The sequence below is a fragment of the Carcharhinus amblyrhynchos genome, chromosome 10 (assembly GCF_965287045.1).
Source record: "Carcharhinus amblyrhynchos chromosome 10, sCarAmb.v2.hapA, whole genome shotgun sequence".
Classification (NCBI taxonomy): Eukaryota; Metazoa; Chordata; class Chondrichthyes; order Carcharhiniformes; family Carcharhinidae; genus Carcharhinus; species Carcharhinus amblyrhynchos.
The window spans coordinates 78,543,119-78,568,307 of NC_137333.1; the positions used below are offsets into that span (position 1 = coordinate 78,543,119).

At 41.1% G+C, this 25,189-nt stretch overlaps 1 protein-coding gene across 1 annotated transcript in view; it reads left to right on the top strand.

The window, feature by feature from the left end:
• Positions 1–25,189, top strand: part of LOC145349410 (relaxin receptor 1-like) — a 102,104-nt gene that overhangs the window by 46,622 nt on the left and 30,293 nt on the right. Inside the window, exons 8-16 of the mRNA XM_080197937.1 lie at positions 3,388–3,459; positions 8,798–8,872; positions 9,039–9,110; positions 12,378–12,449; positions 13,772–13,843; positions 13,938–14,009; positions 14,367–14,438; positions 20,386–20,615; positions 23,753–24,163. Of these exons, the coding sequence (XP_080054063.1) occupies positions 3,388–3,459; positions 8,798–8,872; positions 9,039–9,110; positions 12,378–12,449; positions 13,772–13,843; positions 13,938–14,009; positions 14,367–14,438; positions 20,386–20,615; positions 23,753–24,163 (1,148 nt within the window). The remainder of the gene's footprint in view (positions 1–3,387; positions 3,460–8,797; positions 8,873–9,038; positions 9,111–12,377; positions 12,450–13,771; positions 13,844–13,937; positions 14,010–14,366; positions 14,439–20,385; positions 20,616–23,752; positions 24,164–25,189) is intronic.

Genomic DNA, 25,189 nt, shown 5'->3' on the forward strand with positions numbered 1-25,189 from the left:
TCCACCCTATGTATCCTAAATCTTGCCTAATAGCCTCATAATTACCTTTCCCCCAGCTATAACTTCTGCCCTTCGGTATATGCCTATCCCTTTCCATCACTAAGGTAAACATAACCGAATTGTGGTCACTATCACCAAAGTGCTCACCTACCTCCAAGTCTAACACCTGGTCTGGTTCATTACCCAGTACCAAATCCAATGTAGCCTCACCTCTTGTTGGCCTATCTACATACTGTGTCATGAAACCTTCCTGCACACATTGGACAAAAACTGACCCCTCTAACATGCTTGAACTATAGCTTTTCCAATTGATATTTATAAAGTTAAAGTCTCTCATAACAACTACCCTGTTACTTTCACCTGACGAAGGGGCTAACCCCGAAAGCTTGTGAGTATATTATCAGATAAATAGGTTGGACTAAAACCTGGTGTTGTCAGACTTTTTACTGTACTTTCGCACCTATCCAGGATCATCTTTGCAATCCTTTCCTCTACATCTCTGGAACTTTTTGGAGGCCTATAAAAAACTCCCAACAGTGTGACCTCTCCTTTCCTGTTTCTAATCTCAGCCCATACTACCTCAATATACAGGTCCACATCAAACGTCCTTTCTGCCACCGTAATACTGTCCTTGACTAACAATGCCACGCCTCCCCCTCTTCTACCACCTTCTCTGCTCTGACTGAAACATCTGAACCCTGGAACCTGCAACAACCATTCTTGTCCCTGCTCTAACCATGTCTCTGAAATGGCCACAACATCAAAGTCCCAGGCACCAATCCAGGCTGCAAGTTCGTCCACCTTATTGCGTATGCTCCTCGCATTAAAGTATACACACTTCAAACCACCCTCCCGCCTGCCAATACACTGCTGTGACCTAGAAACCTTATCCATGACCTCCCTATTCTCATCCTCCTGTACATTGGAGCTACAGTTCAGGTTCCCATCCCCCCTCTGAATCAGTTTAAACTCCCCCAAATAGCATTGGCAAATTCCCCCCCCAAGATATTAGTGCCCCATGTGATTCCCCATGTGATATTAATGCCCCATGTGATTCATATCACATGTAGTGTGATATGGACCCAAGATCCCAGTTGTAGCCATCCTCGTGCGTGCAGAACTTGGCCATCGGTTTCTGTTCAGCAACTCTGCATTGTCATATGTCCTGAAGGCCACCTTGGAGAACACTTACCTGAAGATCGGAGGCTGAATGCCCTTGACTGCTGAAGTGTTTTCCGACTGGAAGGGAACATTCCTGTCTGGCGATTGTCGCGCTGTAGCCATTCATTCTCTGTTTAAGTGTCAGCGTGGTCTCGCCGAGGTAGCATGCCTCAGGACATCCTTTCCTGCAGCGTATGTGGTAGATTACATTGACCAAATTGCATTAATATGTACCATGTGCCTGGTGGGTGGTGTTCTCACATGTGATGGTGGTATCCATATCGATGATCCAGCATGTCTTGCAGAGTTGCTGTGGTAGGGTTGTGTGGTTTTGTGGTTGCTGTTCTCCTGAAGGCTGGGTAGTTTGCTGTGAACAATGATCTGTTTGAGGTTGGGCGGTTGTTTGAAGGTAAATAGTGGGGGCGTGGGGATGGCCTTTTGGGAGATGTTCATCTTCATCGATGATATGTTGAAGGCTCAAAAGAAGATGTCATAGTTTCTCCATTCTGGGGAAGTACTGGATGATGAACAGTACTCTGTCGGTCATTTCCCATGTTTATCTTCTGAGAAGGTTGGTGCAATTTTTCACAATGGCGCATCAGAACTGTCGATCGTTGAGTTGAACGGATATACCGTTATACGGTGTATCTGTACGGATATTGAGTACATTATACGGTATATCTGTCCGGCTATGTTATACGGATATTGAGTTGAAGGGTATAATGGGATATACCCTCCTTGATTACACTATCAGTGTAAACTTCAGCTTCTTTCTCCCTTGTGTGTTTATCAACTTCCTTGAAGATATCAATGCTAGAAACATAGCACAGCACAGAAGGAGGCCATTCAGCACATTGTCTCTGTGTCAGCTCTCTGCAACAATAACTAAGTTAGCTATTTCACCTTTATGCTGTAGTCCTGTGAAATCTTTTTTTAGGTAACTAGTTCATTTATTAGTGTCACAAGTAGGCTTGCACTAACACAGTAATGAAGTTATTGTAAAAATCCACCTTGTCACCACACTCAGGCGCTTGTTTGGGTACACTGAGGAAGAATTTAGCATGGCCAATTGATCTAACTCGCATGTCTTTCAGACTGTGGGAGGTAACCAGAGCACCCAGAAGAAACACACACAGACACGGAGAGAATGTGCAAACTCCACATAGACAGTGACCCAAGCTGGGAATTGAACCCAGGTCCCTGGCGCTGTGAGACAGCAGTGCTAACCACAGTGCCATTGTGTCACCCTATTATTATTTATCCAGTAAATTATCTGGCTCCCTTTTGAAAACTACAATTGAACCTGTCTCCACCACATTTTCAGGCAGTGTATCCCAGATCCAAACCACTTTTTGCATAAAATAGTTTTTTTTCTTCATGTCCCTTCTGGTTCATTTGTTAATGATCTTAATGTTCGCAACTGTCTGCTGATGGAAACATTTTCTCTCCATTTATTCTATCCAAACATCTCTTGATTTTGAACATCTCTAACAAATCTCAACCTTCACTTCTCTGAGGACAGCCGCAGCTTCACATAACTGAAGTCTTTCATCCTCAAGACCATTCCCAAAAGTCTTTTCTGCAACCTTTCTAAAACTTTCCCATCATTCCTCTTGATGCTGAACCTGTGTTTTATGAAGGTTCATATCTTTCTTGCTTTTTTACTCCATGAATGCCTGCAACATGGCATTCAATGTTGCCTCAAAAATGTTCTGAAGTCCTTTATGCATCCTATAATACTTGACTATAGCCACAGTAGGAGAGATGGGAGAGATCATGGGGGTGATCTTACCTGCTGTTCACTCTACGCTCCTGCTGCAGTAAATTTGGCGGAGGCCAGCCAAATCTCTGGATGGGAAAATCCCACCAGCGTGAACAGTGATAAGATTCTGGCCTAAAACTCTGAGTCATAATTATAAGACAGTCACAATTAAACTCAGTGGGGAATTCAGAAAAAAAATGTTTACCCAGGGTGTGTTTATAGAATGTAGACTAACTATTTAGTGGAAAATTAGATGAACACAGAAGAGAGAAAGGAATAGAGAGAAAAGATTACACGAAGAAGGGTGGGAGGAGGCACATGTGGAGGATACCGGAATGGATGGGCTGAATTGCTTGTATCTGTGCTGTACATTCTATGTCATACTATGTAATATGCAACTTAATAAAACCTAAACGTTGCATATTTTGCTCAGCTTGCTTGAAATATTGTAATTCTTTTTTCAGATCGCTTGATGACAACTTAATATCAAAAATCTCACCACGGTTATTCATTGGACTAAAGTCTTTGCTTATTTTGTAAGTACATTTTTCACCCTTCCAATTTGGTAAATATTTTGAGGGTTTTATGTATGATCACGTGAATTTATTGATGTGCTCTTGACATTCATCCTTTCTTAAAGATATTCAAGTGGTTGTAACTGATATACTGATGATATTATTCTGAATAAGGCTGATTTATTTTAACATTTCTGTGTTGTATGTAGTATTCAGTGCCGAATGCATAATTATAGAAGATGTATAGCTCACAAGAAAGAAGTATATAGGCCAGAATTCTCCGGCCATTTATGCCAATGGGATTCTCCAGTCCCATTGGCAGCGTATCCCCACCCATGGGTTTCTCGCTGGCATGGGGTGACGTCAATAGGAATTCCCATTAATTGGACAGTGGCGAGACCGGGGTCAGTGGTGGGACCACTAGCCAACAATGCACCATCTCCTGCAGGAAACGCGCAGCTGGGAGGCTGGAGAATCTTACCCATAGAGTTTAATGTTACTGGTGAGCCATTTTGTTTATTCGCTTGGAGTTACTTATTTTGCCATTACATGACTTTATGCCACTGAGCACAAAATAAATATTCAAATATACCATCTAAATATTTTGAGACTTAGACAAGTTATTTCTTTCATCTGCTTATCTTTGCAACCATGACCAGAAAGAGAAGTGTCATCCAAGATTCCACAATGCCGCTTTGTTCAACAATGATAACCACAACTGCCTCAAATTTATATTGGAGGCCTACAATCTGAAATTTGAAATCTGTGTATAAGTCAGCCAATTTGTTTTACCTCTTCCACACTCTCATTCATGTTGCAGCCCCAAATATACCCATATAGAGTAAAAAAATCATATCAGATATCTTGTAGTATGTTAAAGAACAAAACTGACAAAAGCTGGCACAACCATGAATACAACACAACTCGAAGACAGCCCTGGTAATAAAACTATCATGGCTAGTGTAAAATTTAAGATGATAGAAATAATATTGCTTCATTTTATTGGAAGAAAACAAAAATTAAAGAATGAAAATTACGATATGAAAATGATTCAAACATTCATAATTTGTATTTATTCTCCATGTGAGCAACAATCATAATTCTATATGCTTGCCTTTTTCTTGTATCCCTTTATCCTTTTTTCCTTTGACCACTAACTAACCTACTAATAAAATTGTCATGATCTCTGTTTCACTCACTAATATCATAAAATCCGTATAGTGCAGAAGATGCCATACAGCCCATCAAGTTTGCATCAACTTTCTGAAAGAGTATCTTACCCAGGTCCTGTCCTAGGTCCTATCCCCATAATCTCACACAGTTCCCAAGATTAATCCATCTAACATACACATGTTGGGGATAATTTTGCATGGCAAATCAACTTAACCTGCACATCTTTGGACTGTGAGGGGAAACCAGAGAACCTGAAGGAAGCCCATATAGACACAAGGAGAACATGCAACTCCATGCAGACAGTCACCCAAAGCAAGAATTGAACCTGGACCCCTGGAGCTATGGAGTGTCAGTGCTAACCACTGCGCTACCATCTGCCCCTAACCATTATGCTACCATGTCATGATTTATATATCAGTAAATCATTTGATATATTGATATCCGAGGGTTCTGAAAGAAATGGCGGAGGTGATAGTGGATGCCTTGGTGGTTATTTTCCAGACGTCGCTGGATTCCGGGGAAGTGCCGGAAGATTGGAAAATGGCTAATGTTACGCCGTTGTTTAAGAAGGGTGCCAGGCAAAAGGCGGGGAATTATAGGCCGGTTAGTTTAACGTCTGTGGTAGGTAAAATGTTAGAATCCGTCATTAAGGAGAAAATTGCGAGGCATCTTGAAGGGAATTGCTTGATAGGGCGGACGCAACACGGTTTCATTAAAGGGAAGTCGTGTCTGACAAATTTACTGGAGTTCTATGAGGATGTGTCTAGGGTAATGGATAGAGGAGAGCCGGTGGATGTGGTCTTTCTGGATTTTCAGAAGGCGTTTGACAAGGTACCTCACAAGAGGTTATTGCAGAAGGTCAGGGGACATGGAGTTGGGGGTAGGGTGTTAGCGTGGATAGAGGATTGGTTGTCAAATAGGAGGCAGAGAGTGGGGGTCAATGGGTGCTATTCGGATTGGCGGTTGGTGACTAGTGGGGTGCCCCAGGGGTCGGTGCTGGGGCCTCAGCTATTTACCATTTATATAGATGATCTGGAGGAGGGAACCGAGTGCAGGGTGTCGAAATTTGCTGATGACACCAAGATTGGGGGAAAGGCAAACTGTGCGGAGGGTGTGGAGAGTCTGCAGAAGGATCTAGATAGGCTGGGCGAATGGGCCAGGAAATGGCAAATGGAATTTAATGTTGGCAAGTGTGAGGTGGTCCACTTTGGTAGGAAGAATGGTAGGAAGGACTATTACTTACGTGGCGAAAAACTGCAGCAGGCGACGGTGCAGAGGGACCTCGGGGTCCTTGTGCATGAGTCGCAAAAACCCAGCTTGCAGGTGCAGCAGGTGGTCAGGAAGGCGAATGGGATGCTGGCCTTCATAGCGAGGGGGATTGAATATAAAAGTAGGGAGGTCTTGCTGCAGCTGTATAGAGCATTGGTGAGGCCGCAGCTGGAGTACTGTGTGCAGTTTTGGGCGCCGCACCTGCGCAAGGATATTTTGGCCCTGGAGGGAGTGCAGAGGAGGTTTACTAGGCTGATACCGGAGTTGAGGGGATTGAGCTATGAGGAGAGGCTGAATAAACTAGGCTTGTACTCGTTAGAGTTTAGAAGAATGAGGGGAGATCTCATTGAGACGTATAAGATGATGAATGGGATGGATAGGATAGAGGTGGAGAGACTCTTCCCGCTCAAAAAAGACAGTAGGACTAGGGGGCACAGCCTCAAGATAAAGGGGGGGCGGTTTAGAACGGAGTTGAGGAGGAACTTCTTCACTCAAAGGGTGGTGAATCTCTGGAATTCTCTGCCCGTTGAAGTGGTGGAGGCTGCCTCGCTAAATATTTTTAAGAAGCGGGTTGATGGGTTCTTGATAAGAGAGGGGATTAAGGGTTATGGGGAGAGGGCGGGAAAGTGGAACTGAGCCACAACAGATCAGCCATGATCTTATTGAATGGCGGGGCAGGCTCGAAGGGCTAGATGGCCTACTCCTGCTCCTATTTCTGATGTTCTTATGTTCTTATATATCAACAGTTTATCTATCTGCTTCATAACTGTTGTGATGTGAAGTCCATGTACCATTGAGGGAACATATATTAAACTGCCGTCTATCACTGTCCACCATGAGAGAGGGTGTGTAGTATAATCTCATGGCTCTGTAAACAGAAAACAGCAGCAGTACTATAGGCCAGATGTGGCCATAGGCTCAGTTATATTTATCCCTATACAGTTTAATCTTCAAATAAAGAACCCACTTTATTGTTTCACCACTCCTTGTCGTATGTTTAGTATATTGGCAATGAACAAGAATGCCGTAACCTTGTGCATAAAATCTTTTCCTCCTGTCCCCTTTTCTAAAGTGTTTAGGAAAGTCATCAGCATCCGTTTCAAACCCAAAAAAATGAGAATTGGTCAAATGACCTTCCTAATTTGTATTCTTGTGCTACTTCTTGGTTCTGCAAGTGAACAACAAGCAATAGAACACTTAGTTTCCTAGCTCAGCACACTGTAGTACATACAAACATACACGCAAACATAGCAGGAGTAGGCCATTCAACCCTGCACTGCTATTCTATAAGATCATGCTTGATCTGACTATAACTTCCCACCTACACCTAATAACCCTCCTCTCCTTTGTTTATCAAGACTTTATTCACCTCTGCCTTGAAAACATTTAATGACACTGCTTCCACTGCCTTTTGAAGAAGGTAATTCCAAAGACTCACTATCTTCTGAGAGAAATAAATTCTTCTCATCTCTGTCCTAAATGGACAACCTCCTAGATTCTCCCACAAGAAGAAGCATTCTCTCCACATCCATCTTGTCATGGCCCCTCAGGATCTTAAGGTTTCAATCAAGTCACTTCATACGCTTCTAAACGCCAGGGATACATTATCAGTCTGTACAATCATAAGCCAACCTGCACATTCATGGTATCAGTTTAGTAAAACTTCACTGAACTGATTCTAGTGCATTTACAACCTTCCTTAAATAAGGAGACCAATATTTACATAGTATTCCAGAAGTGATCTCTTCAATGTCTTGTGAAACTGAAGCATAACTTCTCTACTTTTGTATTAAATTCCCCTCACAATAAACAATAACATTCTAATAGCTTTCCTAATTACTTGCTGTAACTGCATATTAGCCTTTTATGATTCATACACTAAGATCCTTAAGCATATGAGAGTTCTGCAATCTCTCACCATTTAGATAACAAGCTTATTTTTTATTCTTTCTGTTAAAATGGACAACCTCTCATTTTTCCATGTTGTGCTCCAATAGCCATATGTTTGCCCACCCACTTGCTTAACCTGTGTCCCCTTATAGCCTCATATCCTCTTCACACTTTTGTTTACTACATATCTTTGCATTATCAACAAATTTAGCAACCATACTTCTCGTCCCTTCATCCAAATCACTTATATAAATTGTGAAAAAAGCTGGTGGTCCAGCACTGATCCCTATGGCAGATCTGTTATCTCATCCTGCTAACCAGGAAAGACCTCACTTATGGCTAGCCTCTGTTTCCTGTCATTGAGCAAATCTTCTGCCCATGGTGATATGTTAACCTCTACGCCATGAGCTTTTATTTTCTGAAAAAATCTTTGAGGCACCTTATCAAATACCTTTTGGAAATTTGAGTACAGTACATCCACAGGTTCTCCTTTTTCTACATCAGATATAACTTCCTCAATGAACTCCAATAAATTGGTTAAAGATGATTTCCCTTTCACACAACAATGTTCAACCTGCCTGATTGCCTTGAATTTTCTAAATGTCCTACCATAAAAATCTTTAATAATAGTTTCCCGTATTTCCCTATGCCAGATGTTAAGCTAACTGACCTGTAGTTTCCTACTTCTGTTTCCCTGATGTTTTGAATAAAATAGTTACGTTTGCCATTTTCCACTCTAATGGTGTCTTTCACAAATCCAGGGAATTTTGGAAAAATTGGAACCAATACATCAATTATTTCAATAGGATGAAGTCCATCAGGATGCAAGGATTTGTCAGCCCACAACGCCAACAATTTGCTAAGTACCACTTCCCTGGTGATTGTAATTTTCCTGAGTTCTTCCCTACCTTCCAATTCATGATTTACAGCTATTTCTGGGATGTTGCTTGTATCCTCTATAGTGAGGATTGTTACAGATACCTATTGAATTAATAAGACACCTTTCTATTTTCCATCTTTTTTTTAGATCCATGATTAACAATTTACTGGAAAAACTGCCAAAAAGATCAATATGTGCTGAAATCCCAAATGTGCAATGGCTGTGAGTGAATACTATTTCCCTTGTTTATAAAGTTGATATGTTTCTTTCTGAGGTAACTAGTGTTTTCAGATTTTCAAACGTACTGTTATTTTCTAAACATTTATTGTGGTCTAATTAACCCTATTGTATCTGTGCTCAAACGTTCTTCATTCCAACTTTTTTTTAGAGATTTTGACAATAATCGCATCAAGTCTTTAGATTATTCAACTTTCCTGAAATGTGATAAACTGATTGTGCTGTAAGTATATTTATGCAGACATATCAATTTGTAAGATAAAAACAGTGGGAGAAGTCCACAAATTAGTGAAGTCCATTCATCCACTTTATCATTTGTTGGTGCTATTATAACAATTAGAATGAAAATATCTGAGTTTATTGTCACAGCTGTTGATTTACAGTGGCTGAATAATCCAAATTATTTTTATTACATGATGTACTGGGATTTTAACCCAGTACCTATGGTATTGTATTCTGCAATTCTATCTGTTCATAATGCGACCTATTGATTTATCATGACTAAATAAATCAAATTCTATCTTTATAACGTAGAATTACTCCTGTTTCTAGTTTCTATGTTTCTCTGTTAGGATTGTGGGAGTTGATGGAAATTCAGCTCGTGTTTTGGGGATTATATTCCATTCGTTTTTCACTGAAATGGCAAATCTATGGTATTTTGCACTTGTAGCTGATGGTGGAATGTGTCTTCTCAAGATCCGTTTTTAAGTGTTCACATTGTAGTTTTTGAGGACAATGATCTCATCCTTGTTCTACCACTTCAATATTGTAGTGATCTTTTTTCAATAATACTCAAGTTCTGTATTATCAAACAATTAAAAGACATTTTATTCACCTACAATCTCAGAAGTACAACAGCTCTTGGGAAAATTGGTACAGACTCGATGGGCTAAATGGCCTCCTTCTGCACTGTAGAGATTCTATGGAATTCTATGGCATCTCAATGGACTGTCAATTCATATGTGGCAGCATGCGATGGGATATAAATTTGGTTCAGCAATGTAGCTTTATCAATGTTGAAGTGCTGTTAAATCTCTCACTTCAATCTATCCTGTCAGGTAAGAAAGCCAGGTAATTCAGGAGTGGTACTATTTTATTGTCTTGAGATTAGTTACTCTCATCTGTTATCTGGGATGCGGCCATTGTGTCTATGTCTGGATTTTTAAAATTTTTTCACGGGCTAGGCCAAATTGCCCGCAAGAGGTGGTGGTGAGCTGCCTTCTTGAACCACTGCAATCCCTGGGGTGCAAGTATGTTAAGGAGAGAATTTCAAGATTTTGACCTAGCGATAATGAAGAAACAGCCTATGGCTGTTGTAGTTCAGAAACAGATAGTTTCCAAGTCAGGATCATGTGTGGTTAGGAGGAGAGCTTGCAGGTGGTGGTTTTCCGATGCATCTACTGCCCTTGCTCTAAATGGCAGGGATCACAAGATTTGAAGGTGCTGTCGAAAGTTTGATGTAGTTGGCAGCTGAGTGTTTCACAGAGAACACAAACTGAGCTTTAATTAATATTTTGTTAGAGAGTAGGTGTTATTTGGTGTCTCCACGTTTACTGATGATTAAGAAAATGCTGATCAACTAGAAATTGAGGTTAGGTTTAATCAGGAATTTCTTAACATGACATACCAAGGCAATCATCTGCCTGAACCAGTACCATAACTGCGGTGGAACTGTGTAGTCAGAAGAGTAGATAGCCCTGGTAAACAGATATTCAGAAGTATACCCAGGATGTTGTTAAGGCTTTTGCCGTGTCTTATGCACACAGCTTTGTCTTAGTCACACATTGGGTAAACAGAATTGACTGGGCATTGATGAAGGAGAACTCGAGAGGAGGGCAAGCAAGGTCATCCACTCTGCATTTTTCCTTCTTTCTTCCATTCATATGCCAAGTGAACCACAGTCAATAATATGGATATTCATGGAGACTTCACCTGCTGTTAATTGCTTGACAGTCCATCAGCATTCTCAGTTGTAGGACTGGAATGCTTTATTTTGATATTTTGTTATGGAACAACTTAGCATTTCTTACCCTGCTGTTTCTGATATTTTGGATGCCATAGTCCTCTGTTATAGATCCACTAAGATTGATGCCACTAGGTCACTTCTACCAGGCCTTCCATCCATTTTAAACTAGTTGGCGAGCGTTATAATTAACTGAAAAGAGGGTTACTTTCTTATGTTGATTCCTTCGCATCTGAAGCAAATCCATTCTGATGGTTATGTCCTTTTAGGATTTGGTCAATGATAGCGTTAACAAATCATTGTTGATGCTGGACATTAAAGTCACCCATCTCCACTCTATTTGGTGCCTCTGCACCCTTCAACACGGGTGAGTACCAAATCATCAATTGAGGACTGTAGTCAGCAGAACATAGGAGGCACCCAGGAGAGCAGGAAGAATGTTTCTGGGTGACAAAGACATTGATGAGAGTATCAGTGGCAGATGAGTTGCAGAAGGTGCAGATGTTGTATAATGTTCATACCCTCTCAACTCCCACACATTCCCCATGCCTCATCCATATCAACTCGTGCAACCCACCCACCACCTCTCTTGCCTTCTATGCCAACATATGCACTTTTACTAACATGTATGGCCATAACAATCTGTCCTGGTCCCTCCATGTGGATACTGTAGTCAAGAAAACCCACCAATGACGTTGCTTTCTCAGGAGAAGGAAACTTGGCATGTCGGCTGCGACTCTCACCAACTTTTACAGATGCATTATAGAAAGCATTCTTTCAGTTTGTATCGCAGCTTGGTATGGCTCCTGGTCTGCCCAAGACTGCAATAAACTACAAAGGGTCATGAATGAAGCTCAGTCCATCACTCAGACTAGCCTCCCACCCATTGACACTGCCTACACTTCCCACTACTTCAGAAAAGCAGCTGGCATAATTAAGGACCCCAAGTACCTTGACATTCTCTTCTCCACTTCTTCCATTGGGAAAATTATACAAAAGTTTGAGGACATGTACCAACCGACTCAAGTACAACTTCTTCCCTATTGCCATCAGACTTTTGAATGGACCTACCTCGCATTAACTTAATCTTTCATTACACTCTAGCTGTACTGTAACACTACATTCTGCACTCTCTCCTTTCCTTCTCTATGTAAGGTGTACTGTCTATGTAGCATACAAGAAAAAATCCTTTTCACTGTTTACTAATACATGTGACAATAATAAATCAAATCAAATCACATATCCTTCATGTTAATTCATGCCAACCTATAAACCGCCATTAATCCCTATTGTGTTTTATAGACAATATGCCAACATAGTGCCAACTCATGCCCTTCCATCACCACCCTCCATACCAACTCACCCCATATCCCATATTGACTGACCTCAGGAAAGGTAAAATAAATCTGAGTATCTATTATAGACTTTACTATATTTATAAAAAAACATTCTATTTGGTAGAATTTGAAGATACACACACCAATTTGAATTAATAGAAATACATCTGTGACTTTTTTTCATTGTTAGGTACCTTCATCATAATGAAATTACAACTATTTCAGAAATGGCATTTGCTCCACTACATAAATTGGTCGAACTGTAAGTTTGCATGTTTCTTTAATATGATCCTCTCAATTTGTAAATAATGTGCGTATACATAAAATTCCTAACTTTGAAATACCAGCTTAAGTATTTAGCTTTTATTTCTGGTGAAAATGCTTATTTATTCTTAAGAAGTAAGAAATAAGAAAATGATTCTTATTTATCAAAGTTACAAAAAGATTTTCCCCATCAGTGAAGTAATTTATCCCAGACAATAAAGTGAAAGCAGAATAAAACAATCAGGAATAGGTGAGTAGTCAATTAGCAAGAGTGTGCTACCATTATGTTTAGATAGACTTTATTTTCTGTCATTCCTATTACATTACTGACCTAAATGTTACTCAATTAATGGTATGTGAAAGCTAATCTGACTAACTTCAAGAGAAAATAGGCCAAATGGTGGGTAAGCACACTATTGCCTTGCTGGAAAGGGCCTCTCACCACTTTACTGGTTCCCTCACCACCTGCTGCAGGCCCAATTTAACAGCTATGTCCTTATTCCTCAGCCAGTTGAGTCTGTGTCAAGTCCTTAAAGCTTCTGTTTTTGAGACTTTAATTGTCTGCTTAACTAATACTGTTATACAGTTTGTATGAATACCAATGTTTTAAAATTACAAATGGGTACTTTTTCTAAGCAGTTTCGCACATATCTCTGTTACTATAGGTTTCATCGGTCCTGTACAGAGTGTATATTGAGTTAATAGAAGAGCCATGAGTTGACATGGAAGGATTGAGGGACGATTGTGGGTATGGGTGAGGACCTGTACTGGCACTGAATTGGCATGGAGGTAGTGTGGGGGCATGGGACAGCATTTTTTAGCTTACCTTTCAAAAGATTCCCAAATCCAGACAATAGTTTACAATTCCTTTGGGGGACCATGAGTCATGGAGAAGCTGACCTACAAAGCTTGTAGGGAACTGGGGATGCAAACCATCACAATGGGGCCAGCCAGGTTGGGAGTGCAGGGTTCAAGTAAGTTACCCACCCCTTCGCCCACACAAGCAAAAGTTATGAATTGCATGCAAATCAAGAGTATGGGCGGGAATCCCACACTTGGGTCCCTTCAGCCATTTTTGAATGGGTTAGGAGTCCTTTCAATTATGTGAAAATTCAGCCCAAAGTATTTTAGCTCAAGAAAGTTATATGCATCTTTGGATTTATTTCTGATGTGTGAACCACTGATTCTTTTTGATATCTACTATATCAATATTTTAATTTCTCTGCACCAACAATCTAATTGCACTGCGAAGCTATTGTGTTCTGCTAAACAAAAATATAACCAGTAATTCTATGATCACTTATTTTGTATTTTCCTTAGGGAAATATCATCAAACAAGATTCAGGAACTGCCCAAATATATTTTCAAAAATGTTAAATTACTGATAAAATTGTAAGTATAACCAGTTAGTGTTACCATACTTGATGTGTTGTCACTTATTTTATTTTTTAAAAATGTTATAATAAAAATTATTCATTTCTTTCAGGAATATATCTAACAACCCTCTCAAGCTTATTCACCTTGAACAGTTTGATACTCTTAACCAACTTAGATCTCTGTAAGTTATCATGACATTTCGAAGAATACAAGCTAATATTTTTGTGTAAAGAAATAAAATGCTACACATCAACCGTAAGATCAGATCCTGACATAATTTAGTTTTATATAGTTTGGCTTGAGTCAAGCGAGTGATTGCATAGAATGGTATGCTTCATTTTGAAAAGAAAAATACTGTCATGAAAATTTACTGTTTAAAAAGAAGTTTAATACTTCTTTATACATTTTTAATTTTTTTTACATAAAAAATATTTTCGGACACCACAATAAATAAATGTTTCTAGCATTTTGCTTTTTTTTAAACTTAATGACCTGTCTAGTATTTAACTTAGTTTTTCTCCCTATTTTCCTTTAACAGCAGTCTTAAAGGAATAGAAATCACAAACATAGAAAGCCGAATGTTTAAGTCCATGACAAGCTTAGAACATATGTAAGTAAACAGCTGAAGATTCGCCACATTGTATGTTGTCTTAGCTAAATACAACAGCTTTTAATGTATCATTAAACATGCATTAGAAAGTAGTAATGCTTTTTTTAATGAGTTAAAATATTTGTTGAGATTGCTGTAGAATGATTCATCCCAAAATTTGTAAATGCATTTTTGAAGAGAAAACAAGAACTTGGTGCACTGATGGGCTTTCAAAAGCGGAGCTGCAGGTGTAATAGATGGGACAAAGGAGACACATTAGGCCTTACATCTTCCCACCAGAAAAATAGCAAATAGACCACCAGTCCAGAGTCCAATTAAGTTATTTTAATGATCAATTAAGGGCTGCTTCCCAACTCTGCAGGCTGCTGCCACTTAGGAAGACAATTCAGGGAAACCTGGCAACTTCCTGGTGGGTTCAGGGGTGGATACACTCTCTTGTGGGCACTCCATAACCTTAGAGGGACCCAATGGTGGCAAAGCTGCCCCTGCAGCAACAGTGCTGCCTACATCTCATGACACCCAATTCCATTCCCCAATCACAAGCTCAGGTGTCCCCCATCCTCACATACTCTTGCCAAGGGTGCCTCAGTCATAGAGAGGCCCTCGCCTCACACTGCAGCCGTAGCACGAGCCACTGCTAGTGGTGAGGCAGCTGAACTACTACAGTATGATTGGACCAGCAGCTCTAGTTGGGAAGGTCACCATCTTTAATAGGCATGACACCCCTGGTGGGGACCTCTGCCAGGAATATGCTTGCCCTGATCTCACAGCAGCAGGACTTCAGCCATTTTTGCAGAAGTCCAACTGTATTTGAGGCTAACGTACAGACATGTATGATAAGTATGTCTGTTTCCTTGATGAAGTTTATAATTATTCACAAAACAGCCCAAGATTCTTCTAGACTGATGATGACACTAGAATAAAAATGGGGACAGAAAAAACATCCAAATCCAATGAATTATTATGCTTCATGCAAAAAGAAATTCTCTTATTGTCAATTTTGCACAACCCAGTGACACAAAGGTTAACATTACCCCTAACTTTTATGCCATAAGACATCCACAAGGGATGTTACAAGAGTCAGTCATATTGCTGGTTTAACCTCTAGACGCCAGACACTTCATTTTCACAAGAAATATTGGAAGATAGCAAGGTATATTTGGAGAGAATTCTGATGCAGCTTGTCTGCCAGAAATGGGAGGATGGCACTCCAAAATGCAGGGAAATTCATACAACCTATTGTTTACTGTTGTTTTTTTCTATCATAATTGAAATAGGTAGATTGGGCCACCTTTTGCAAATAAAGTTCATTTAGGTATTTAAATTGAAGTCCAATGATATATAGCATTTTAGGACTCTGCACACACTCTGTCCAGTATCAGCTGGCAGTCCAGCTGAAGAGAATCCCTCAGATGGGTACTTATTTATATTTATTAAAGCAAATTACTGCTGATGCTGGAGTCTGAAACAAAAACAAAAAATACTGATAAACCTCAGCAGGCCATGCAGACTCAAAATGTTAACTCTACTTTCTCCACAAATACTATCAGATCTTCTGAGATTTTCCAGCATTTTCTGTTATTGACTCATTTACATTTGTTGGGCCAGAGGCTCGACTGCTTCTTTAAACACCACAAAAATAATCTTTTACTCTATTGTTTCTTAGCCTATACCTCTCTGCAACTACACCAGCTACTATGTTTTTTTTTCTGGCCTGGAATCAGGCCATGTTTATTGATATGGCAATGTCCTACAACTAATGAGTTGTCCCAGGACTCAGATTTTCCTTTCACTGTGTTCTGACCACCCCAATGCTAATTAGGCTTGGACTTCAACATGGAAAAGGTATTTACATGCCAGTCATCTAAGATTAATTTGGATGAAAGATCTACCTCATTAAAATTAATAAATTTTGAAGTTTTTGCTTAAGATACATTTGATTAAATTATTTTGCTGCTGCATTAGCTATTTCTGTATTACGAGCGACATTTTGGTAGTTTGTGTGCAGTATTGTTGTGAACCCTGAAGAACAGCAATGTTGCATGCTTTATAGACTAGTGAGTTACAAAAAATACTGCAAACCATACCTATATCTATAGAGAAACCTGACATATTCTTTGCTAAGGGCTCTTTGCATTCAGAAGCTGTACCTACTTGCCATTTGTGCATGTTGTAAATTGTTCATATGTTACTCAATGAAAGGCACTGCTCATGGGTACAGTCACAAACTCCCCATTCAGTGTAAAAACATAGACAACAATAAGGTCTTGGAATCTCGACAGACTGGAGGGGCTGATTGTGGACAAGTCCCCAGGACCGGATGGAATGCATCCGAGGGTTCTGAAAGAAATGGCGGAGGTGATAGTGGATGCCTTGGTGGTTATTTTCCAGACGTCGTTGGATTCCAGGGAAGTGCCGGATGATTGGAAAACGGCTAATGTTACACCGTTGTTTAAGAAGGGTGCCAGGCAAAAGGCGGGGAATTATAGGCCGGTTAGTTTAACGTCTGTGGTAGGTAAAATGTTAGAATCTGTCATTAAGGAGGAAATTGCGAGGCATCTTGAAGGGAATTGCTTGATAGAGCAGACGCAGCACGGTTTCATTAAAGGGAAGTCGTGTCTGACAAATTTACTGGAGTTCTATGAGGATGTGTCTAGGGCAGTGGATAGAGGAGAGCCGGTGGATGTGGTCTTTCTTGATTTTCAGAAGGCGTTTGACAAAGTACGTCACAAGAGGTTATTGCAGAAGGTCGAGGGACATGGAGTTGGGGGTAGGGTGTTAGCGTGGATAGAGGATTGGTTGTCAAATAGGAGGCAGAGAGTGGGGGTCAACGGGTGCTATTCGGATTGGCGGATGGTGACTAGTGGAGTGCCCCAGGGGTCGGTGCTGGGGCCTCAGCTTTTTACCATTTATATAGATGATCTGGAGGAGGGAACCGAGTGTAGGGTGTCGAAATTTGCTGATGACACCAAGATTGGGGGAACGGCAAATTGTGCGGAGGGTGTGGAGAGTCTACAGAAGGATCTAGATAGGCTGGGCGAATGGGCCAGGAAATGGCAAATGGAATTTAATGTTGGCAAGTGTGAGGTGGTCCACTTTGGTAGGAAGAATGGTAGGAAGGACTATTACTTACGGGGCGAAAAACTGCAGCAGGCGACGGTGCAGAGGGACCTCGGGGTCCTTGTGCATGAGTCGCAAAAACCCAGCTTGCAGGTGCAGCAGGTGGTCAGGAAGGCGAATGGGATGCTGGCCTTCATAGCGAGGGGGATTGAATATAAAAGTAGGGAGGTCTTGCTGCAGCTGTATAGGGCATTGGTGAGGCCGCAGCTGGAGTACTGTGTGCAGTTTTGGGCGCCGCACCTGCGCAAAGATATTTTGGCCTTGGAGGGAGTGCAGAGGAGGTTTACTAGGCTGATACTGGAGTTGAAGGGGTTGAGCTATGAGGAGAGGCTGAATAAACTGGGCTTGTACTCGTTAGAGTTTAGAAGAATGAGGGGAGATCTCATTGAGACGTATAAGATGATGAATGGGATGGATAGGAGAGAGGTGGAGAGACTCTTCCCGCTCAGAAAGGATAGTAGGACTAGGGGGCACAGCCCCAAGATAAAGGGGGGGCGGTTTAGAACGGAGTTGAGGAGGAACTTCTTCACTCAAAGGGTGGTGAATCTCTGGAATTCTCTGCCCGTTGAAGTGGTGGAGGCTGCCTCGCTAAATATTTTTAAGACGCGGGTTGATGGGTTTTTGATAAGAGAGGGGATTAAGGGTTATGGGGAGATGGCGGGAAAGTGGAACTAAGCAGCGACAGATCAGCCATGATCTTATTGAATGGCGGGGCAGGCTCGAAGGGCTAGATGGTCTACTCCTGCTCCTATTTCTTATGTTCTTATGTTCTTATGAATCATTCTCTCAAGTAAGAGTTACTCAGGCTACAATTATTTCTTGGATTTTGTCCTCAAGATTTTCATAGTATCAGTGAGGGCAATAAAGAGAGAGGTTGCTAGTCTGTTTCTGACCTGCAGAACTGAAATCTTTATTCTAGATGTCAAAGGTGTTGTCATGTGCTCAATTATAGTGGACTTCAGATATAATCATTTGTTAGCCCTAACTATACTTTCCTGTAGTGTTTTAAATTTGAGACAAATATTTGAAGAATGCAGTCTTGTGCTCTAAAAGCCTCTGCTGAAAACTATGCTGTCAAATTCTAGGTATCATACAATTCAGGATTTACTCTCAGTTTGACATACATGCTGATTTGTCATCAACCTCCAATTTCATTAATTTTCAGCACCAATGCTTAGTTCCTGACTCTATTGTTCCTCCTCAACATCACTATTACTTTCTCTCACGATATGTTTTTCTGTGTCAGTGGCTTGTTGGTGCTCACCAAGCGGTGTCTTTGAATGTGTATGGCCAACTTTTGGGCCAGTTTGTTCAAGAAGAAAGAAGATTGGACATAAAAGTGAAAAAGTCTTTGTCTTAAGACATAGCTTGCTATTGGGCCCGATTTTACCAATTGGAGGCTAAGGGCCGGATCCGGGCGTAAAACGGATCTGAGCCCGGAATCCTCGTTCCAGCGTGCCCATATGCTTTTTGCTGGCTCCAATCCGGTCCGCACTGTGGGAGGGGCTTAGCGCTGTCGGAACAATTGGAGCTCTGAACTGTGCATGCGCAGTTAGAAAAAAATCTGAAACAGCGCGCCCGGGTGTGAAAGAAAAAAACAGCAGAGAGAGCCGGCCGGGGGGCGTCGGGGGGTGGGGTGGGGATAAGTTACGATCGGACCCCCCTGGGAGGCAGGGCCCCCTCGGCAGAGCATATCCCCAACCTACCTCGATCGCTGATCTCCTTGCACCATCCTTATGACCTGCAGTCATTGGAGAGCCTGCAGCACCTTCCTGGCCTTCCGCTGGCATCCGCCGGAGGAGGGGTACGGGCTCAGATGGATCTCTGGTTGGGGGGGGGGGTGGTGTTGGAGATTTTCCCAAGTCCATCCTTCCCCCTCTCCACCACCCACACCCCCCAACCAGAGATCCATCTGAGCCCACCTCCCACTTTTTAGAATGTAAGTTTGAAATTCACTCCCATCTTCTCTTTTGAACTTTTACCATCTTTGCTTTAACTTTTAACATTCTAGCTTCCATTGTTATCAGCTTGCCTTAGGTAAACATCTTTTCACTGTGTTGTTAGGCTAATCAGTATATCCAAAACATTTGTTCCATCAATTCAGCCAACAGCCTTTCTACAATTTCCATTTTAAAATAGTTTGTTTTTCTGGAACAATACAACCACCAGAACACATTCCTCATGTTTGCACTTTGATATGATTTCCTAACAATGTTACATACAAATCACTTTGTGAACCCTCCAAATGCCTTTCAGATACTTACCTCTGAATAAATAATCTATTGTTTCCTTCAATTGTGTCAATTTGTTCAGTTTAGAGTGACCACAATGTTGTGCTTGCTTGTTTTATTTTTGCTGTAAACATGAGAAATGGCGATTGAGGAAAAAGTTAGGAATTACCCCAGGCATGCTTGCAATTGGTGCCCTGTAATTATGGTGGAAGATTGGCAAAAACTCTTCATGCACCTTATGGGCTTTCCACCTGTCTTGCATTAAAATGACAATGGCTGATTGGGAGAACTACCAAAGGAATTCCTTGCCCATAGAAATTCCTGCAGTCGATTCTTTCCCATCATTCCTAATGATTCCATGCTAATTTCAATTAAACTACCTTACTTGTTATATTAAAAATAAACTGTAAGTTTGAAGTATGAACAAAATAGCTGCAAAAACTCACCATGTCATCCACCTTGCACGTTAACTCTGTTTCTCTCCACAGATCCTGCCTGACCTGCTGAATTTCACCAGCTTTTTCATCCTTACTTGTTATACCCTTATTAACATCATCTTATGACTACAATGTGGTTTGTGCTATTTTTCTTCACAGATACTTCAATAAGTTTCAGTACTGTGCATATTCTATTCGTGTACGCAGTTGTCAACCAAATACAGATGGCATATCCTCCTTTGAAGACCTACTAGCAAACATCATCCTCAGAGTATTTGTCTGGGTCATAGCTTGTCTCACTTGCTTTGGAAACCTTTTCGTCATTTTTATGAGGTCACTTATTAGAGCTGAAAACAAACTGCATGCAATGTCTATAAAAATTTTATGTTGTAAGTAAAATTTCTTTCTTGAAGTTAATAGTGCATTGCAAAAAAAAAAGCAGTTATACTTTCTCGTTTGCAGATTTGTCACATTATCCTTCTGTTATTAATATTCGATCTGATATTCTGGCATACCTCTGTTACATCTTAATGGAACTGACGTGGAAAGGACCAAAATAATTAGGACCTGTAAACATTAGTATGTGATTTTGTAAAAGATTAAACCTCTATTCACCCTCACAAGGGCACCACATTGGAGGAGGTGTACGTTTAGCTAGTGGTAGGTAGCTAGTGGTAGATAGCTAGTGGTAGGGACCCTCTCAGTTGAAAGTTTCTACATTCACATTCTCACAAGAACTTGGAATAACTTTGAAAGATGATACTGCAAAAGCAAATGGGAATACAAACCAGTTAAATTGTGTAAATGGGGTCATCGTAAGACTTTGGGCTGAGAACCGGTCCAATCTATGAAACACTGCATGAGCCTGAATTAGGCAATAATCTAAAGGGAAGGGAGCATCTGCCTACAATCAGCAGAATTCTACAGTCCCCTCCAGGCAGGTTTGCAACTGGGTCTGTCTGCAATCTTATGTGAATGTGGTCCTTGCACCAATTGAAGCCCTTAAGTGGCCAGTTATTGACCACAAGGGCCATTTCCTGCACAGTCTCAATTCAGAGAGGAATTCAGAAGCAATGGTGGGAAGCTTGGCAGGTTACCATACTTGGGCCTCAGGAAAAGAGCTCCCACAGGTGCATGCTCCCTCCCTCCCTGACCTCCCTATTCCCTTCTCGCCAGACCCCCTCAAGCTACCATGATATCACCTGCACTTATCTCATCCAGGACTCTGGACTCAGAATCTGGGAACTACATGCAATCCCAGCCCTGGCCATTGCTGCCAGTAGTGTTCCTGGAACTTCTGAGCTGCAGGTCAATCTGCTTGGTCGGTTGCTCCCTGAGGCATGATCCAGTGAAGGGCAGAAATGCAATGCAGAAGGAGGCCATTGAGTCTGCACTGACTTTCAGAAAGAGCACCTTACCCAGCCCCACCCCAGGCCCTATCCTTGTAACACCCCGCATAATCCACCTAACCTGCACACCTTTGGACTGTGAGAGGAAACTGGAGCACCCAAAGAAAATCCACTCAGGTACAGGGAGAACATGCAAACTTCAATGGAAAGTCACCCAAGGAATTTTACCAAGATTCCTGACACTGTGCCACCATGCCACCCTAGGACAAGAAGTCCCATCTTAAGTCAATTAATTCACCTCGGGCTGTTTAACAGCTGCCAGGCTGCTGTGATCAGCCAGCATGCATTCCCTGTTTATGCTTCAGGTCCTATCAAAAAATTTTGCCCCATATTGTTACAGGATTATAGATTTCCAGATGACTCCACTCCCCCAGCCCTTAACCCTCCTCACCAATACCCTCTCCTCTCAATTCTCTGTGGTTGTGCCAGTACCACTCAACTCCAGGGCTCATTCATCCCTAGGTCCAAACATGGACAAAAAAGCTGAATTCCAGAGATGACATGACAGCATCAAGGTAGCATTTGTTTGGATGAGTGCAACTCCAACAATGATCAAGAAGCTTGACACTTTCCAGGAAAAAGCAGCCTACTTAATTGACATCCCATCCACAACCATTCATTCCCTCTACCACTGACGCACAATGGCAGTAGTGTATACCATCTACAAAACGCACTGCAGGAACTCACCAAGTTCAAAAGGCATCACCACCTTCTCAAGGACAATTAGGGATGGGCCATAAATGCTGGCCTAACCAGTGATGCCCAACTACATTCAGCTGCTTCCTCAATATTCTGTGCTCATCATAAGGTTAGAAATGGGGATGTTCACTGATGATTCCACAGTATTCAGTTCCATTTGTAACTGCTCAGACAATGAAGTAGTCTACTTTTGCATGCAGCAAGGCCTGGAAATAAGATTTACGCTGGTTAGTGACAAATAATGTTCATAAAATCATAGAACCTCTGCAGTACTGAAGGAGGCCATTTGGCCCATTAAGTCTGCACCAACCACAATCCCATCCAGGTCCTATTCCTGCAACCCTATGCATTTTACCCTGCTAATCCCCCTGATACTAATGGACAATTTAGCATGGCCAATCAATCTAATCCGCACATCTTTGGACTATGGAGGGAGACCGGAGCACCCAGAGGAAACCCATGCAGACACAGGGAGATTGTGTAAACTCCACACAGACAGTGACCCGAGGCCAGAATTGAACCCAAGACTCTGGTGCTGTGAGGCAGCAGTGCTAACCACGGTGCCACCGTGCCACCACGAAATGAGGACTCACCCAGGATTTGAACCCAGAATCTCTCACAAACTCACTGTTTGCAACAGCCAAAGTAAGGATCATACACTTGCACCAATGAGCCACCATTTACGTCTACAACAATGAGCCACCACTGTCACATTCATGTCACACAACTGTCAGATAATGACCATCTTCAACAAGTGAGAATCTAACCATCTTCCTTGGACATTCATTATCACTAAAATCACTGAATCCCTTACCATCAACATTCTAGTGATTATACATGGGTGTATCCACATCATATTGAGGGCAGTGTTCACCACCACCTTTGCAAGGGCAATTAGGGATGGTCTTGCATGCTGGCCATGCCAGCAATGGTCACGACCCCTACACATATTTTAAAATATGTCAATATTTTTCAAAATAATTTAAATCAATATGTGTTAAGAAATCACTTAATTTAACCATGGAGTGAGCAGTTTTGGCAGAGAACAGCTCTATCAGCTGTGCAAATTTGGATATGCCTCCTCCCACTTCAATACTACAGGAGAACTTATCCTTCACCTGCAAGTGCAGGCATTTGATTCTCCTCTCTCTAAGGGGAGGCCCAGTTAATACTGAGAAGTTTATAAGTTTAGAGTGAGAGACCCAGCATCAACAGTTGCCAACACTCTGTTTTGTGCTCGGGGGACAATTGTTCTTAGATCACAAGACACAGTTAATCAACCCAATGTATCTAGATAGCTAAATAATGAAAATTTGTACAATTCCTTTCATTTTACTAAAATTATAACTGATGATATGATGACAAAATGCAAATACCTATTATTTGAAAAATGTATATCTCCCTTTTTTATATACAAGGTGCTGATTGCCTGATGGGAGTGTATCTATTCTTTGTTGGAATTTTTGATGTCAAATACCGTGGAGAATATAACAGACATGCACAGTTATGGATGAACAGTATCCAGTGTCGAATGATAGGATTTCTGGCCATGCTTTCTACTGAGGTCTCAGTTCTCTTACTGACTTATCTGAGTCTGGAGAAGTACATCGTCATTGTTTTTCCATTCAGTAATGTCAAACCAGGGAAGTACCAGACATTGATAACACTCATTACAATTTGGTTTATTGGATTCTCTATTGCTATAATTCCGCTCTGGAATGAAGAAATATTTGGGAACTACTATGGAAGAAATGGAGTTTGTTTTCCGCTTCATGCAGACCAAGTTGAAAAGGATGCTGCAAAAGGCTATTCTATCGGAATATTCCTTGGTATGAATTTATAATATTTTAATGATTCATTTTATTGTCTGTTTAGGACAGTGGAAATAATACAGTGGGCAAAATGTGCAGGACACAAGCAATGCAAAAATTCTCAAACAAATTCAATTTCAATTCAATTTCCAGCTTTTGTAATAGGCTAGTTTTCCTTTTTATCATTATTCATTTGTGTGTATTTTTAATAAGTAAATAATGTGCCTAAAATAAATGTCCATACCAACAATAAATTGAAATTAAAGCAAAGATTCTCAAATATGGCTAATATTTGCACTTCACAATCTATTATTGGGGCAGCAAACTATATATCATGTTAAATAGTAAGGCAAAATAAGGTATTCCACGGCACGAACCTGTGAGATCTAAAAAATAACATTAAAGCTAACACTGCAATGCAATACTGAGGGGATGATACACTGTCAGAGCTCCATTTTTTATGACTTTTCCAATGATGATAAAATATGTTGTGGAACTATTGGAAAAAGAGCAGATGATTTCTCCTATTGCCCTGACCAGTATTTATCTGTGATGTGGAGATGCCAACATTGGACTGGGGTAAGCACAGTAAGAAGTCTCACAACACCAGGTTAAAGTCCAACAGGTTTAAATGGCACTAGCTTTTGGAGCCTCAGGCTCCTTCATCAGGTGAGTGAGGACTTGTGTTCACAAACAGGTCATATACAGACACAAACTCAATTTACAAGATAATGGTTGGAGTGCAAGTCTTTATACATAATCAAGTCTTAAAGGTACAGACAATGTGAGTGGAGAGAGGGCCAAGAACAGGTTAAAGAGTGTGTATTGTCTCCAGCCAGGACAGTTAGTGAGATTTTGCAAGCCCAAGCAAGTCGTGGGGGTTATAGATATAAACTATTTTTGATATGTGATGTAAACCCAAGGTCACGGTTGAGGCCATCTTCATGTGTGCGGAACTTGGCTATCAGTTTCTGCTCAGCGATTCTGTGTTGTCGTGTGTCATGAAGGCTGCCTTGGAGAATGCTTACCCAAAGATCACATGAA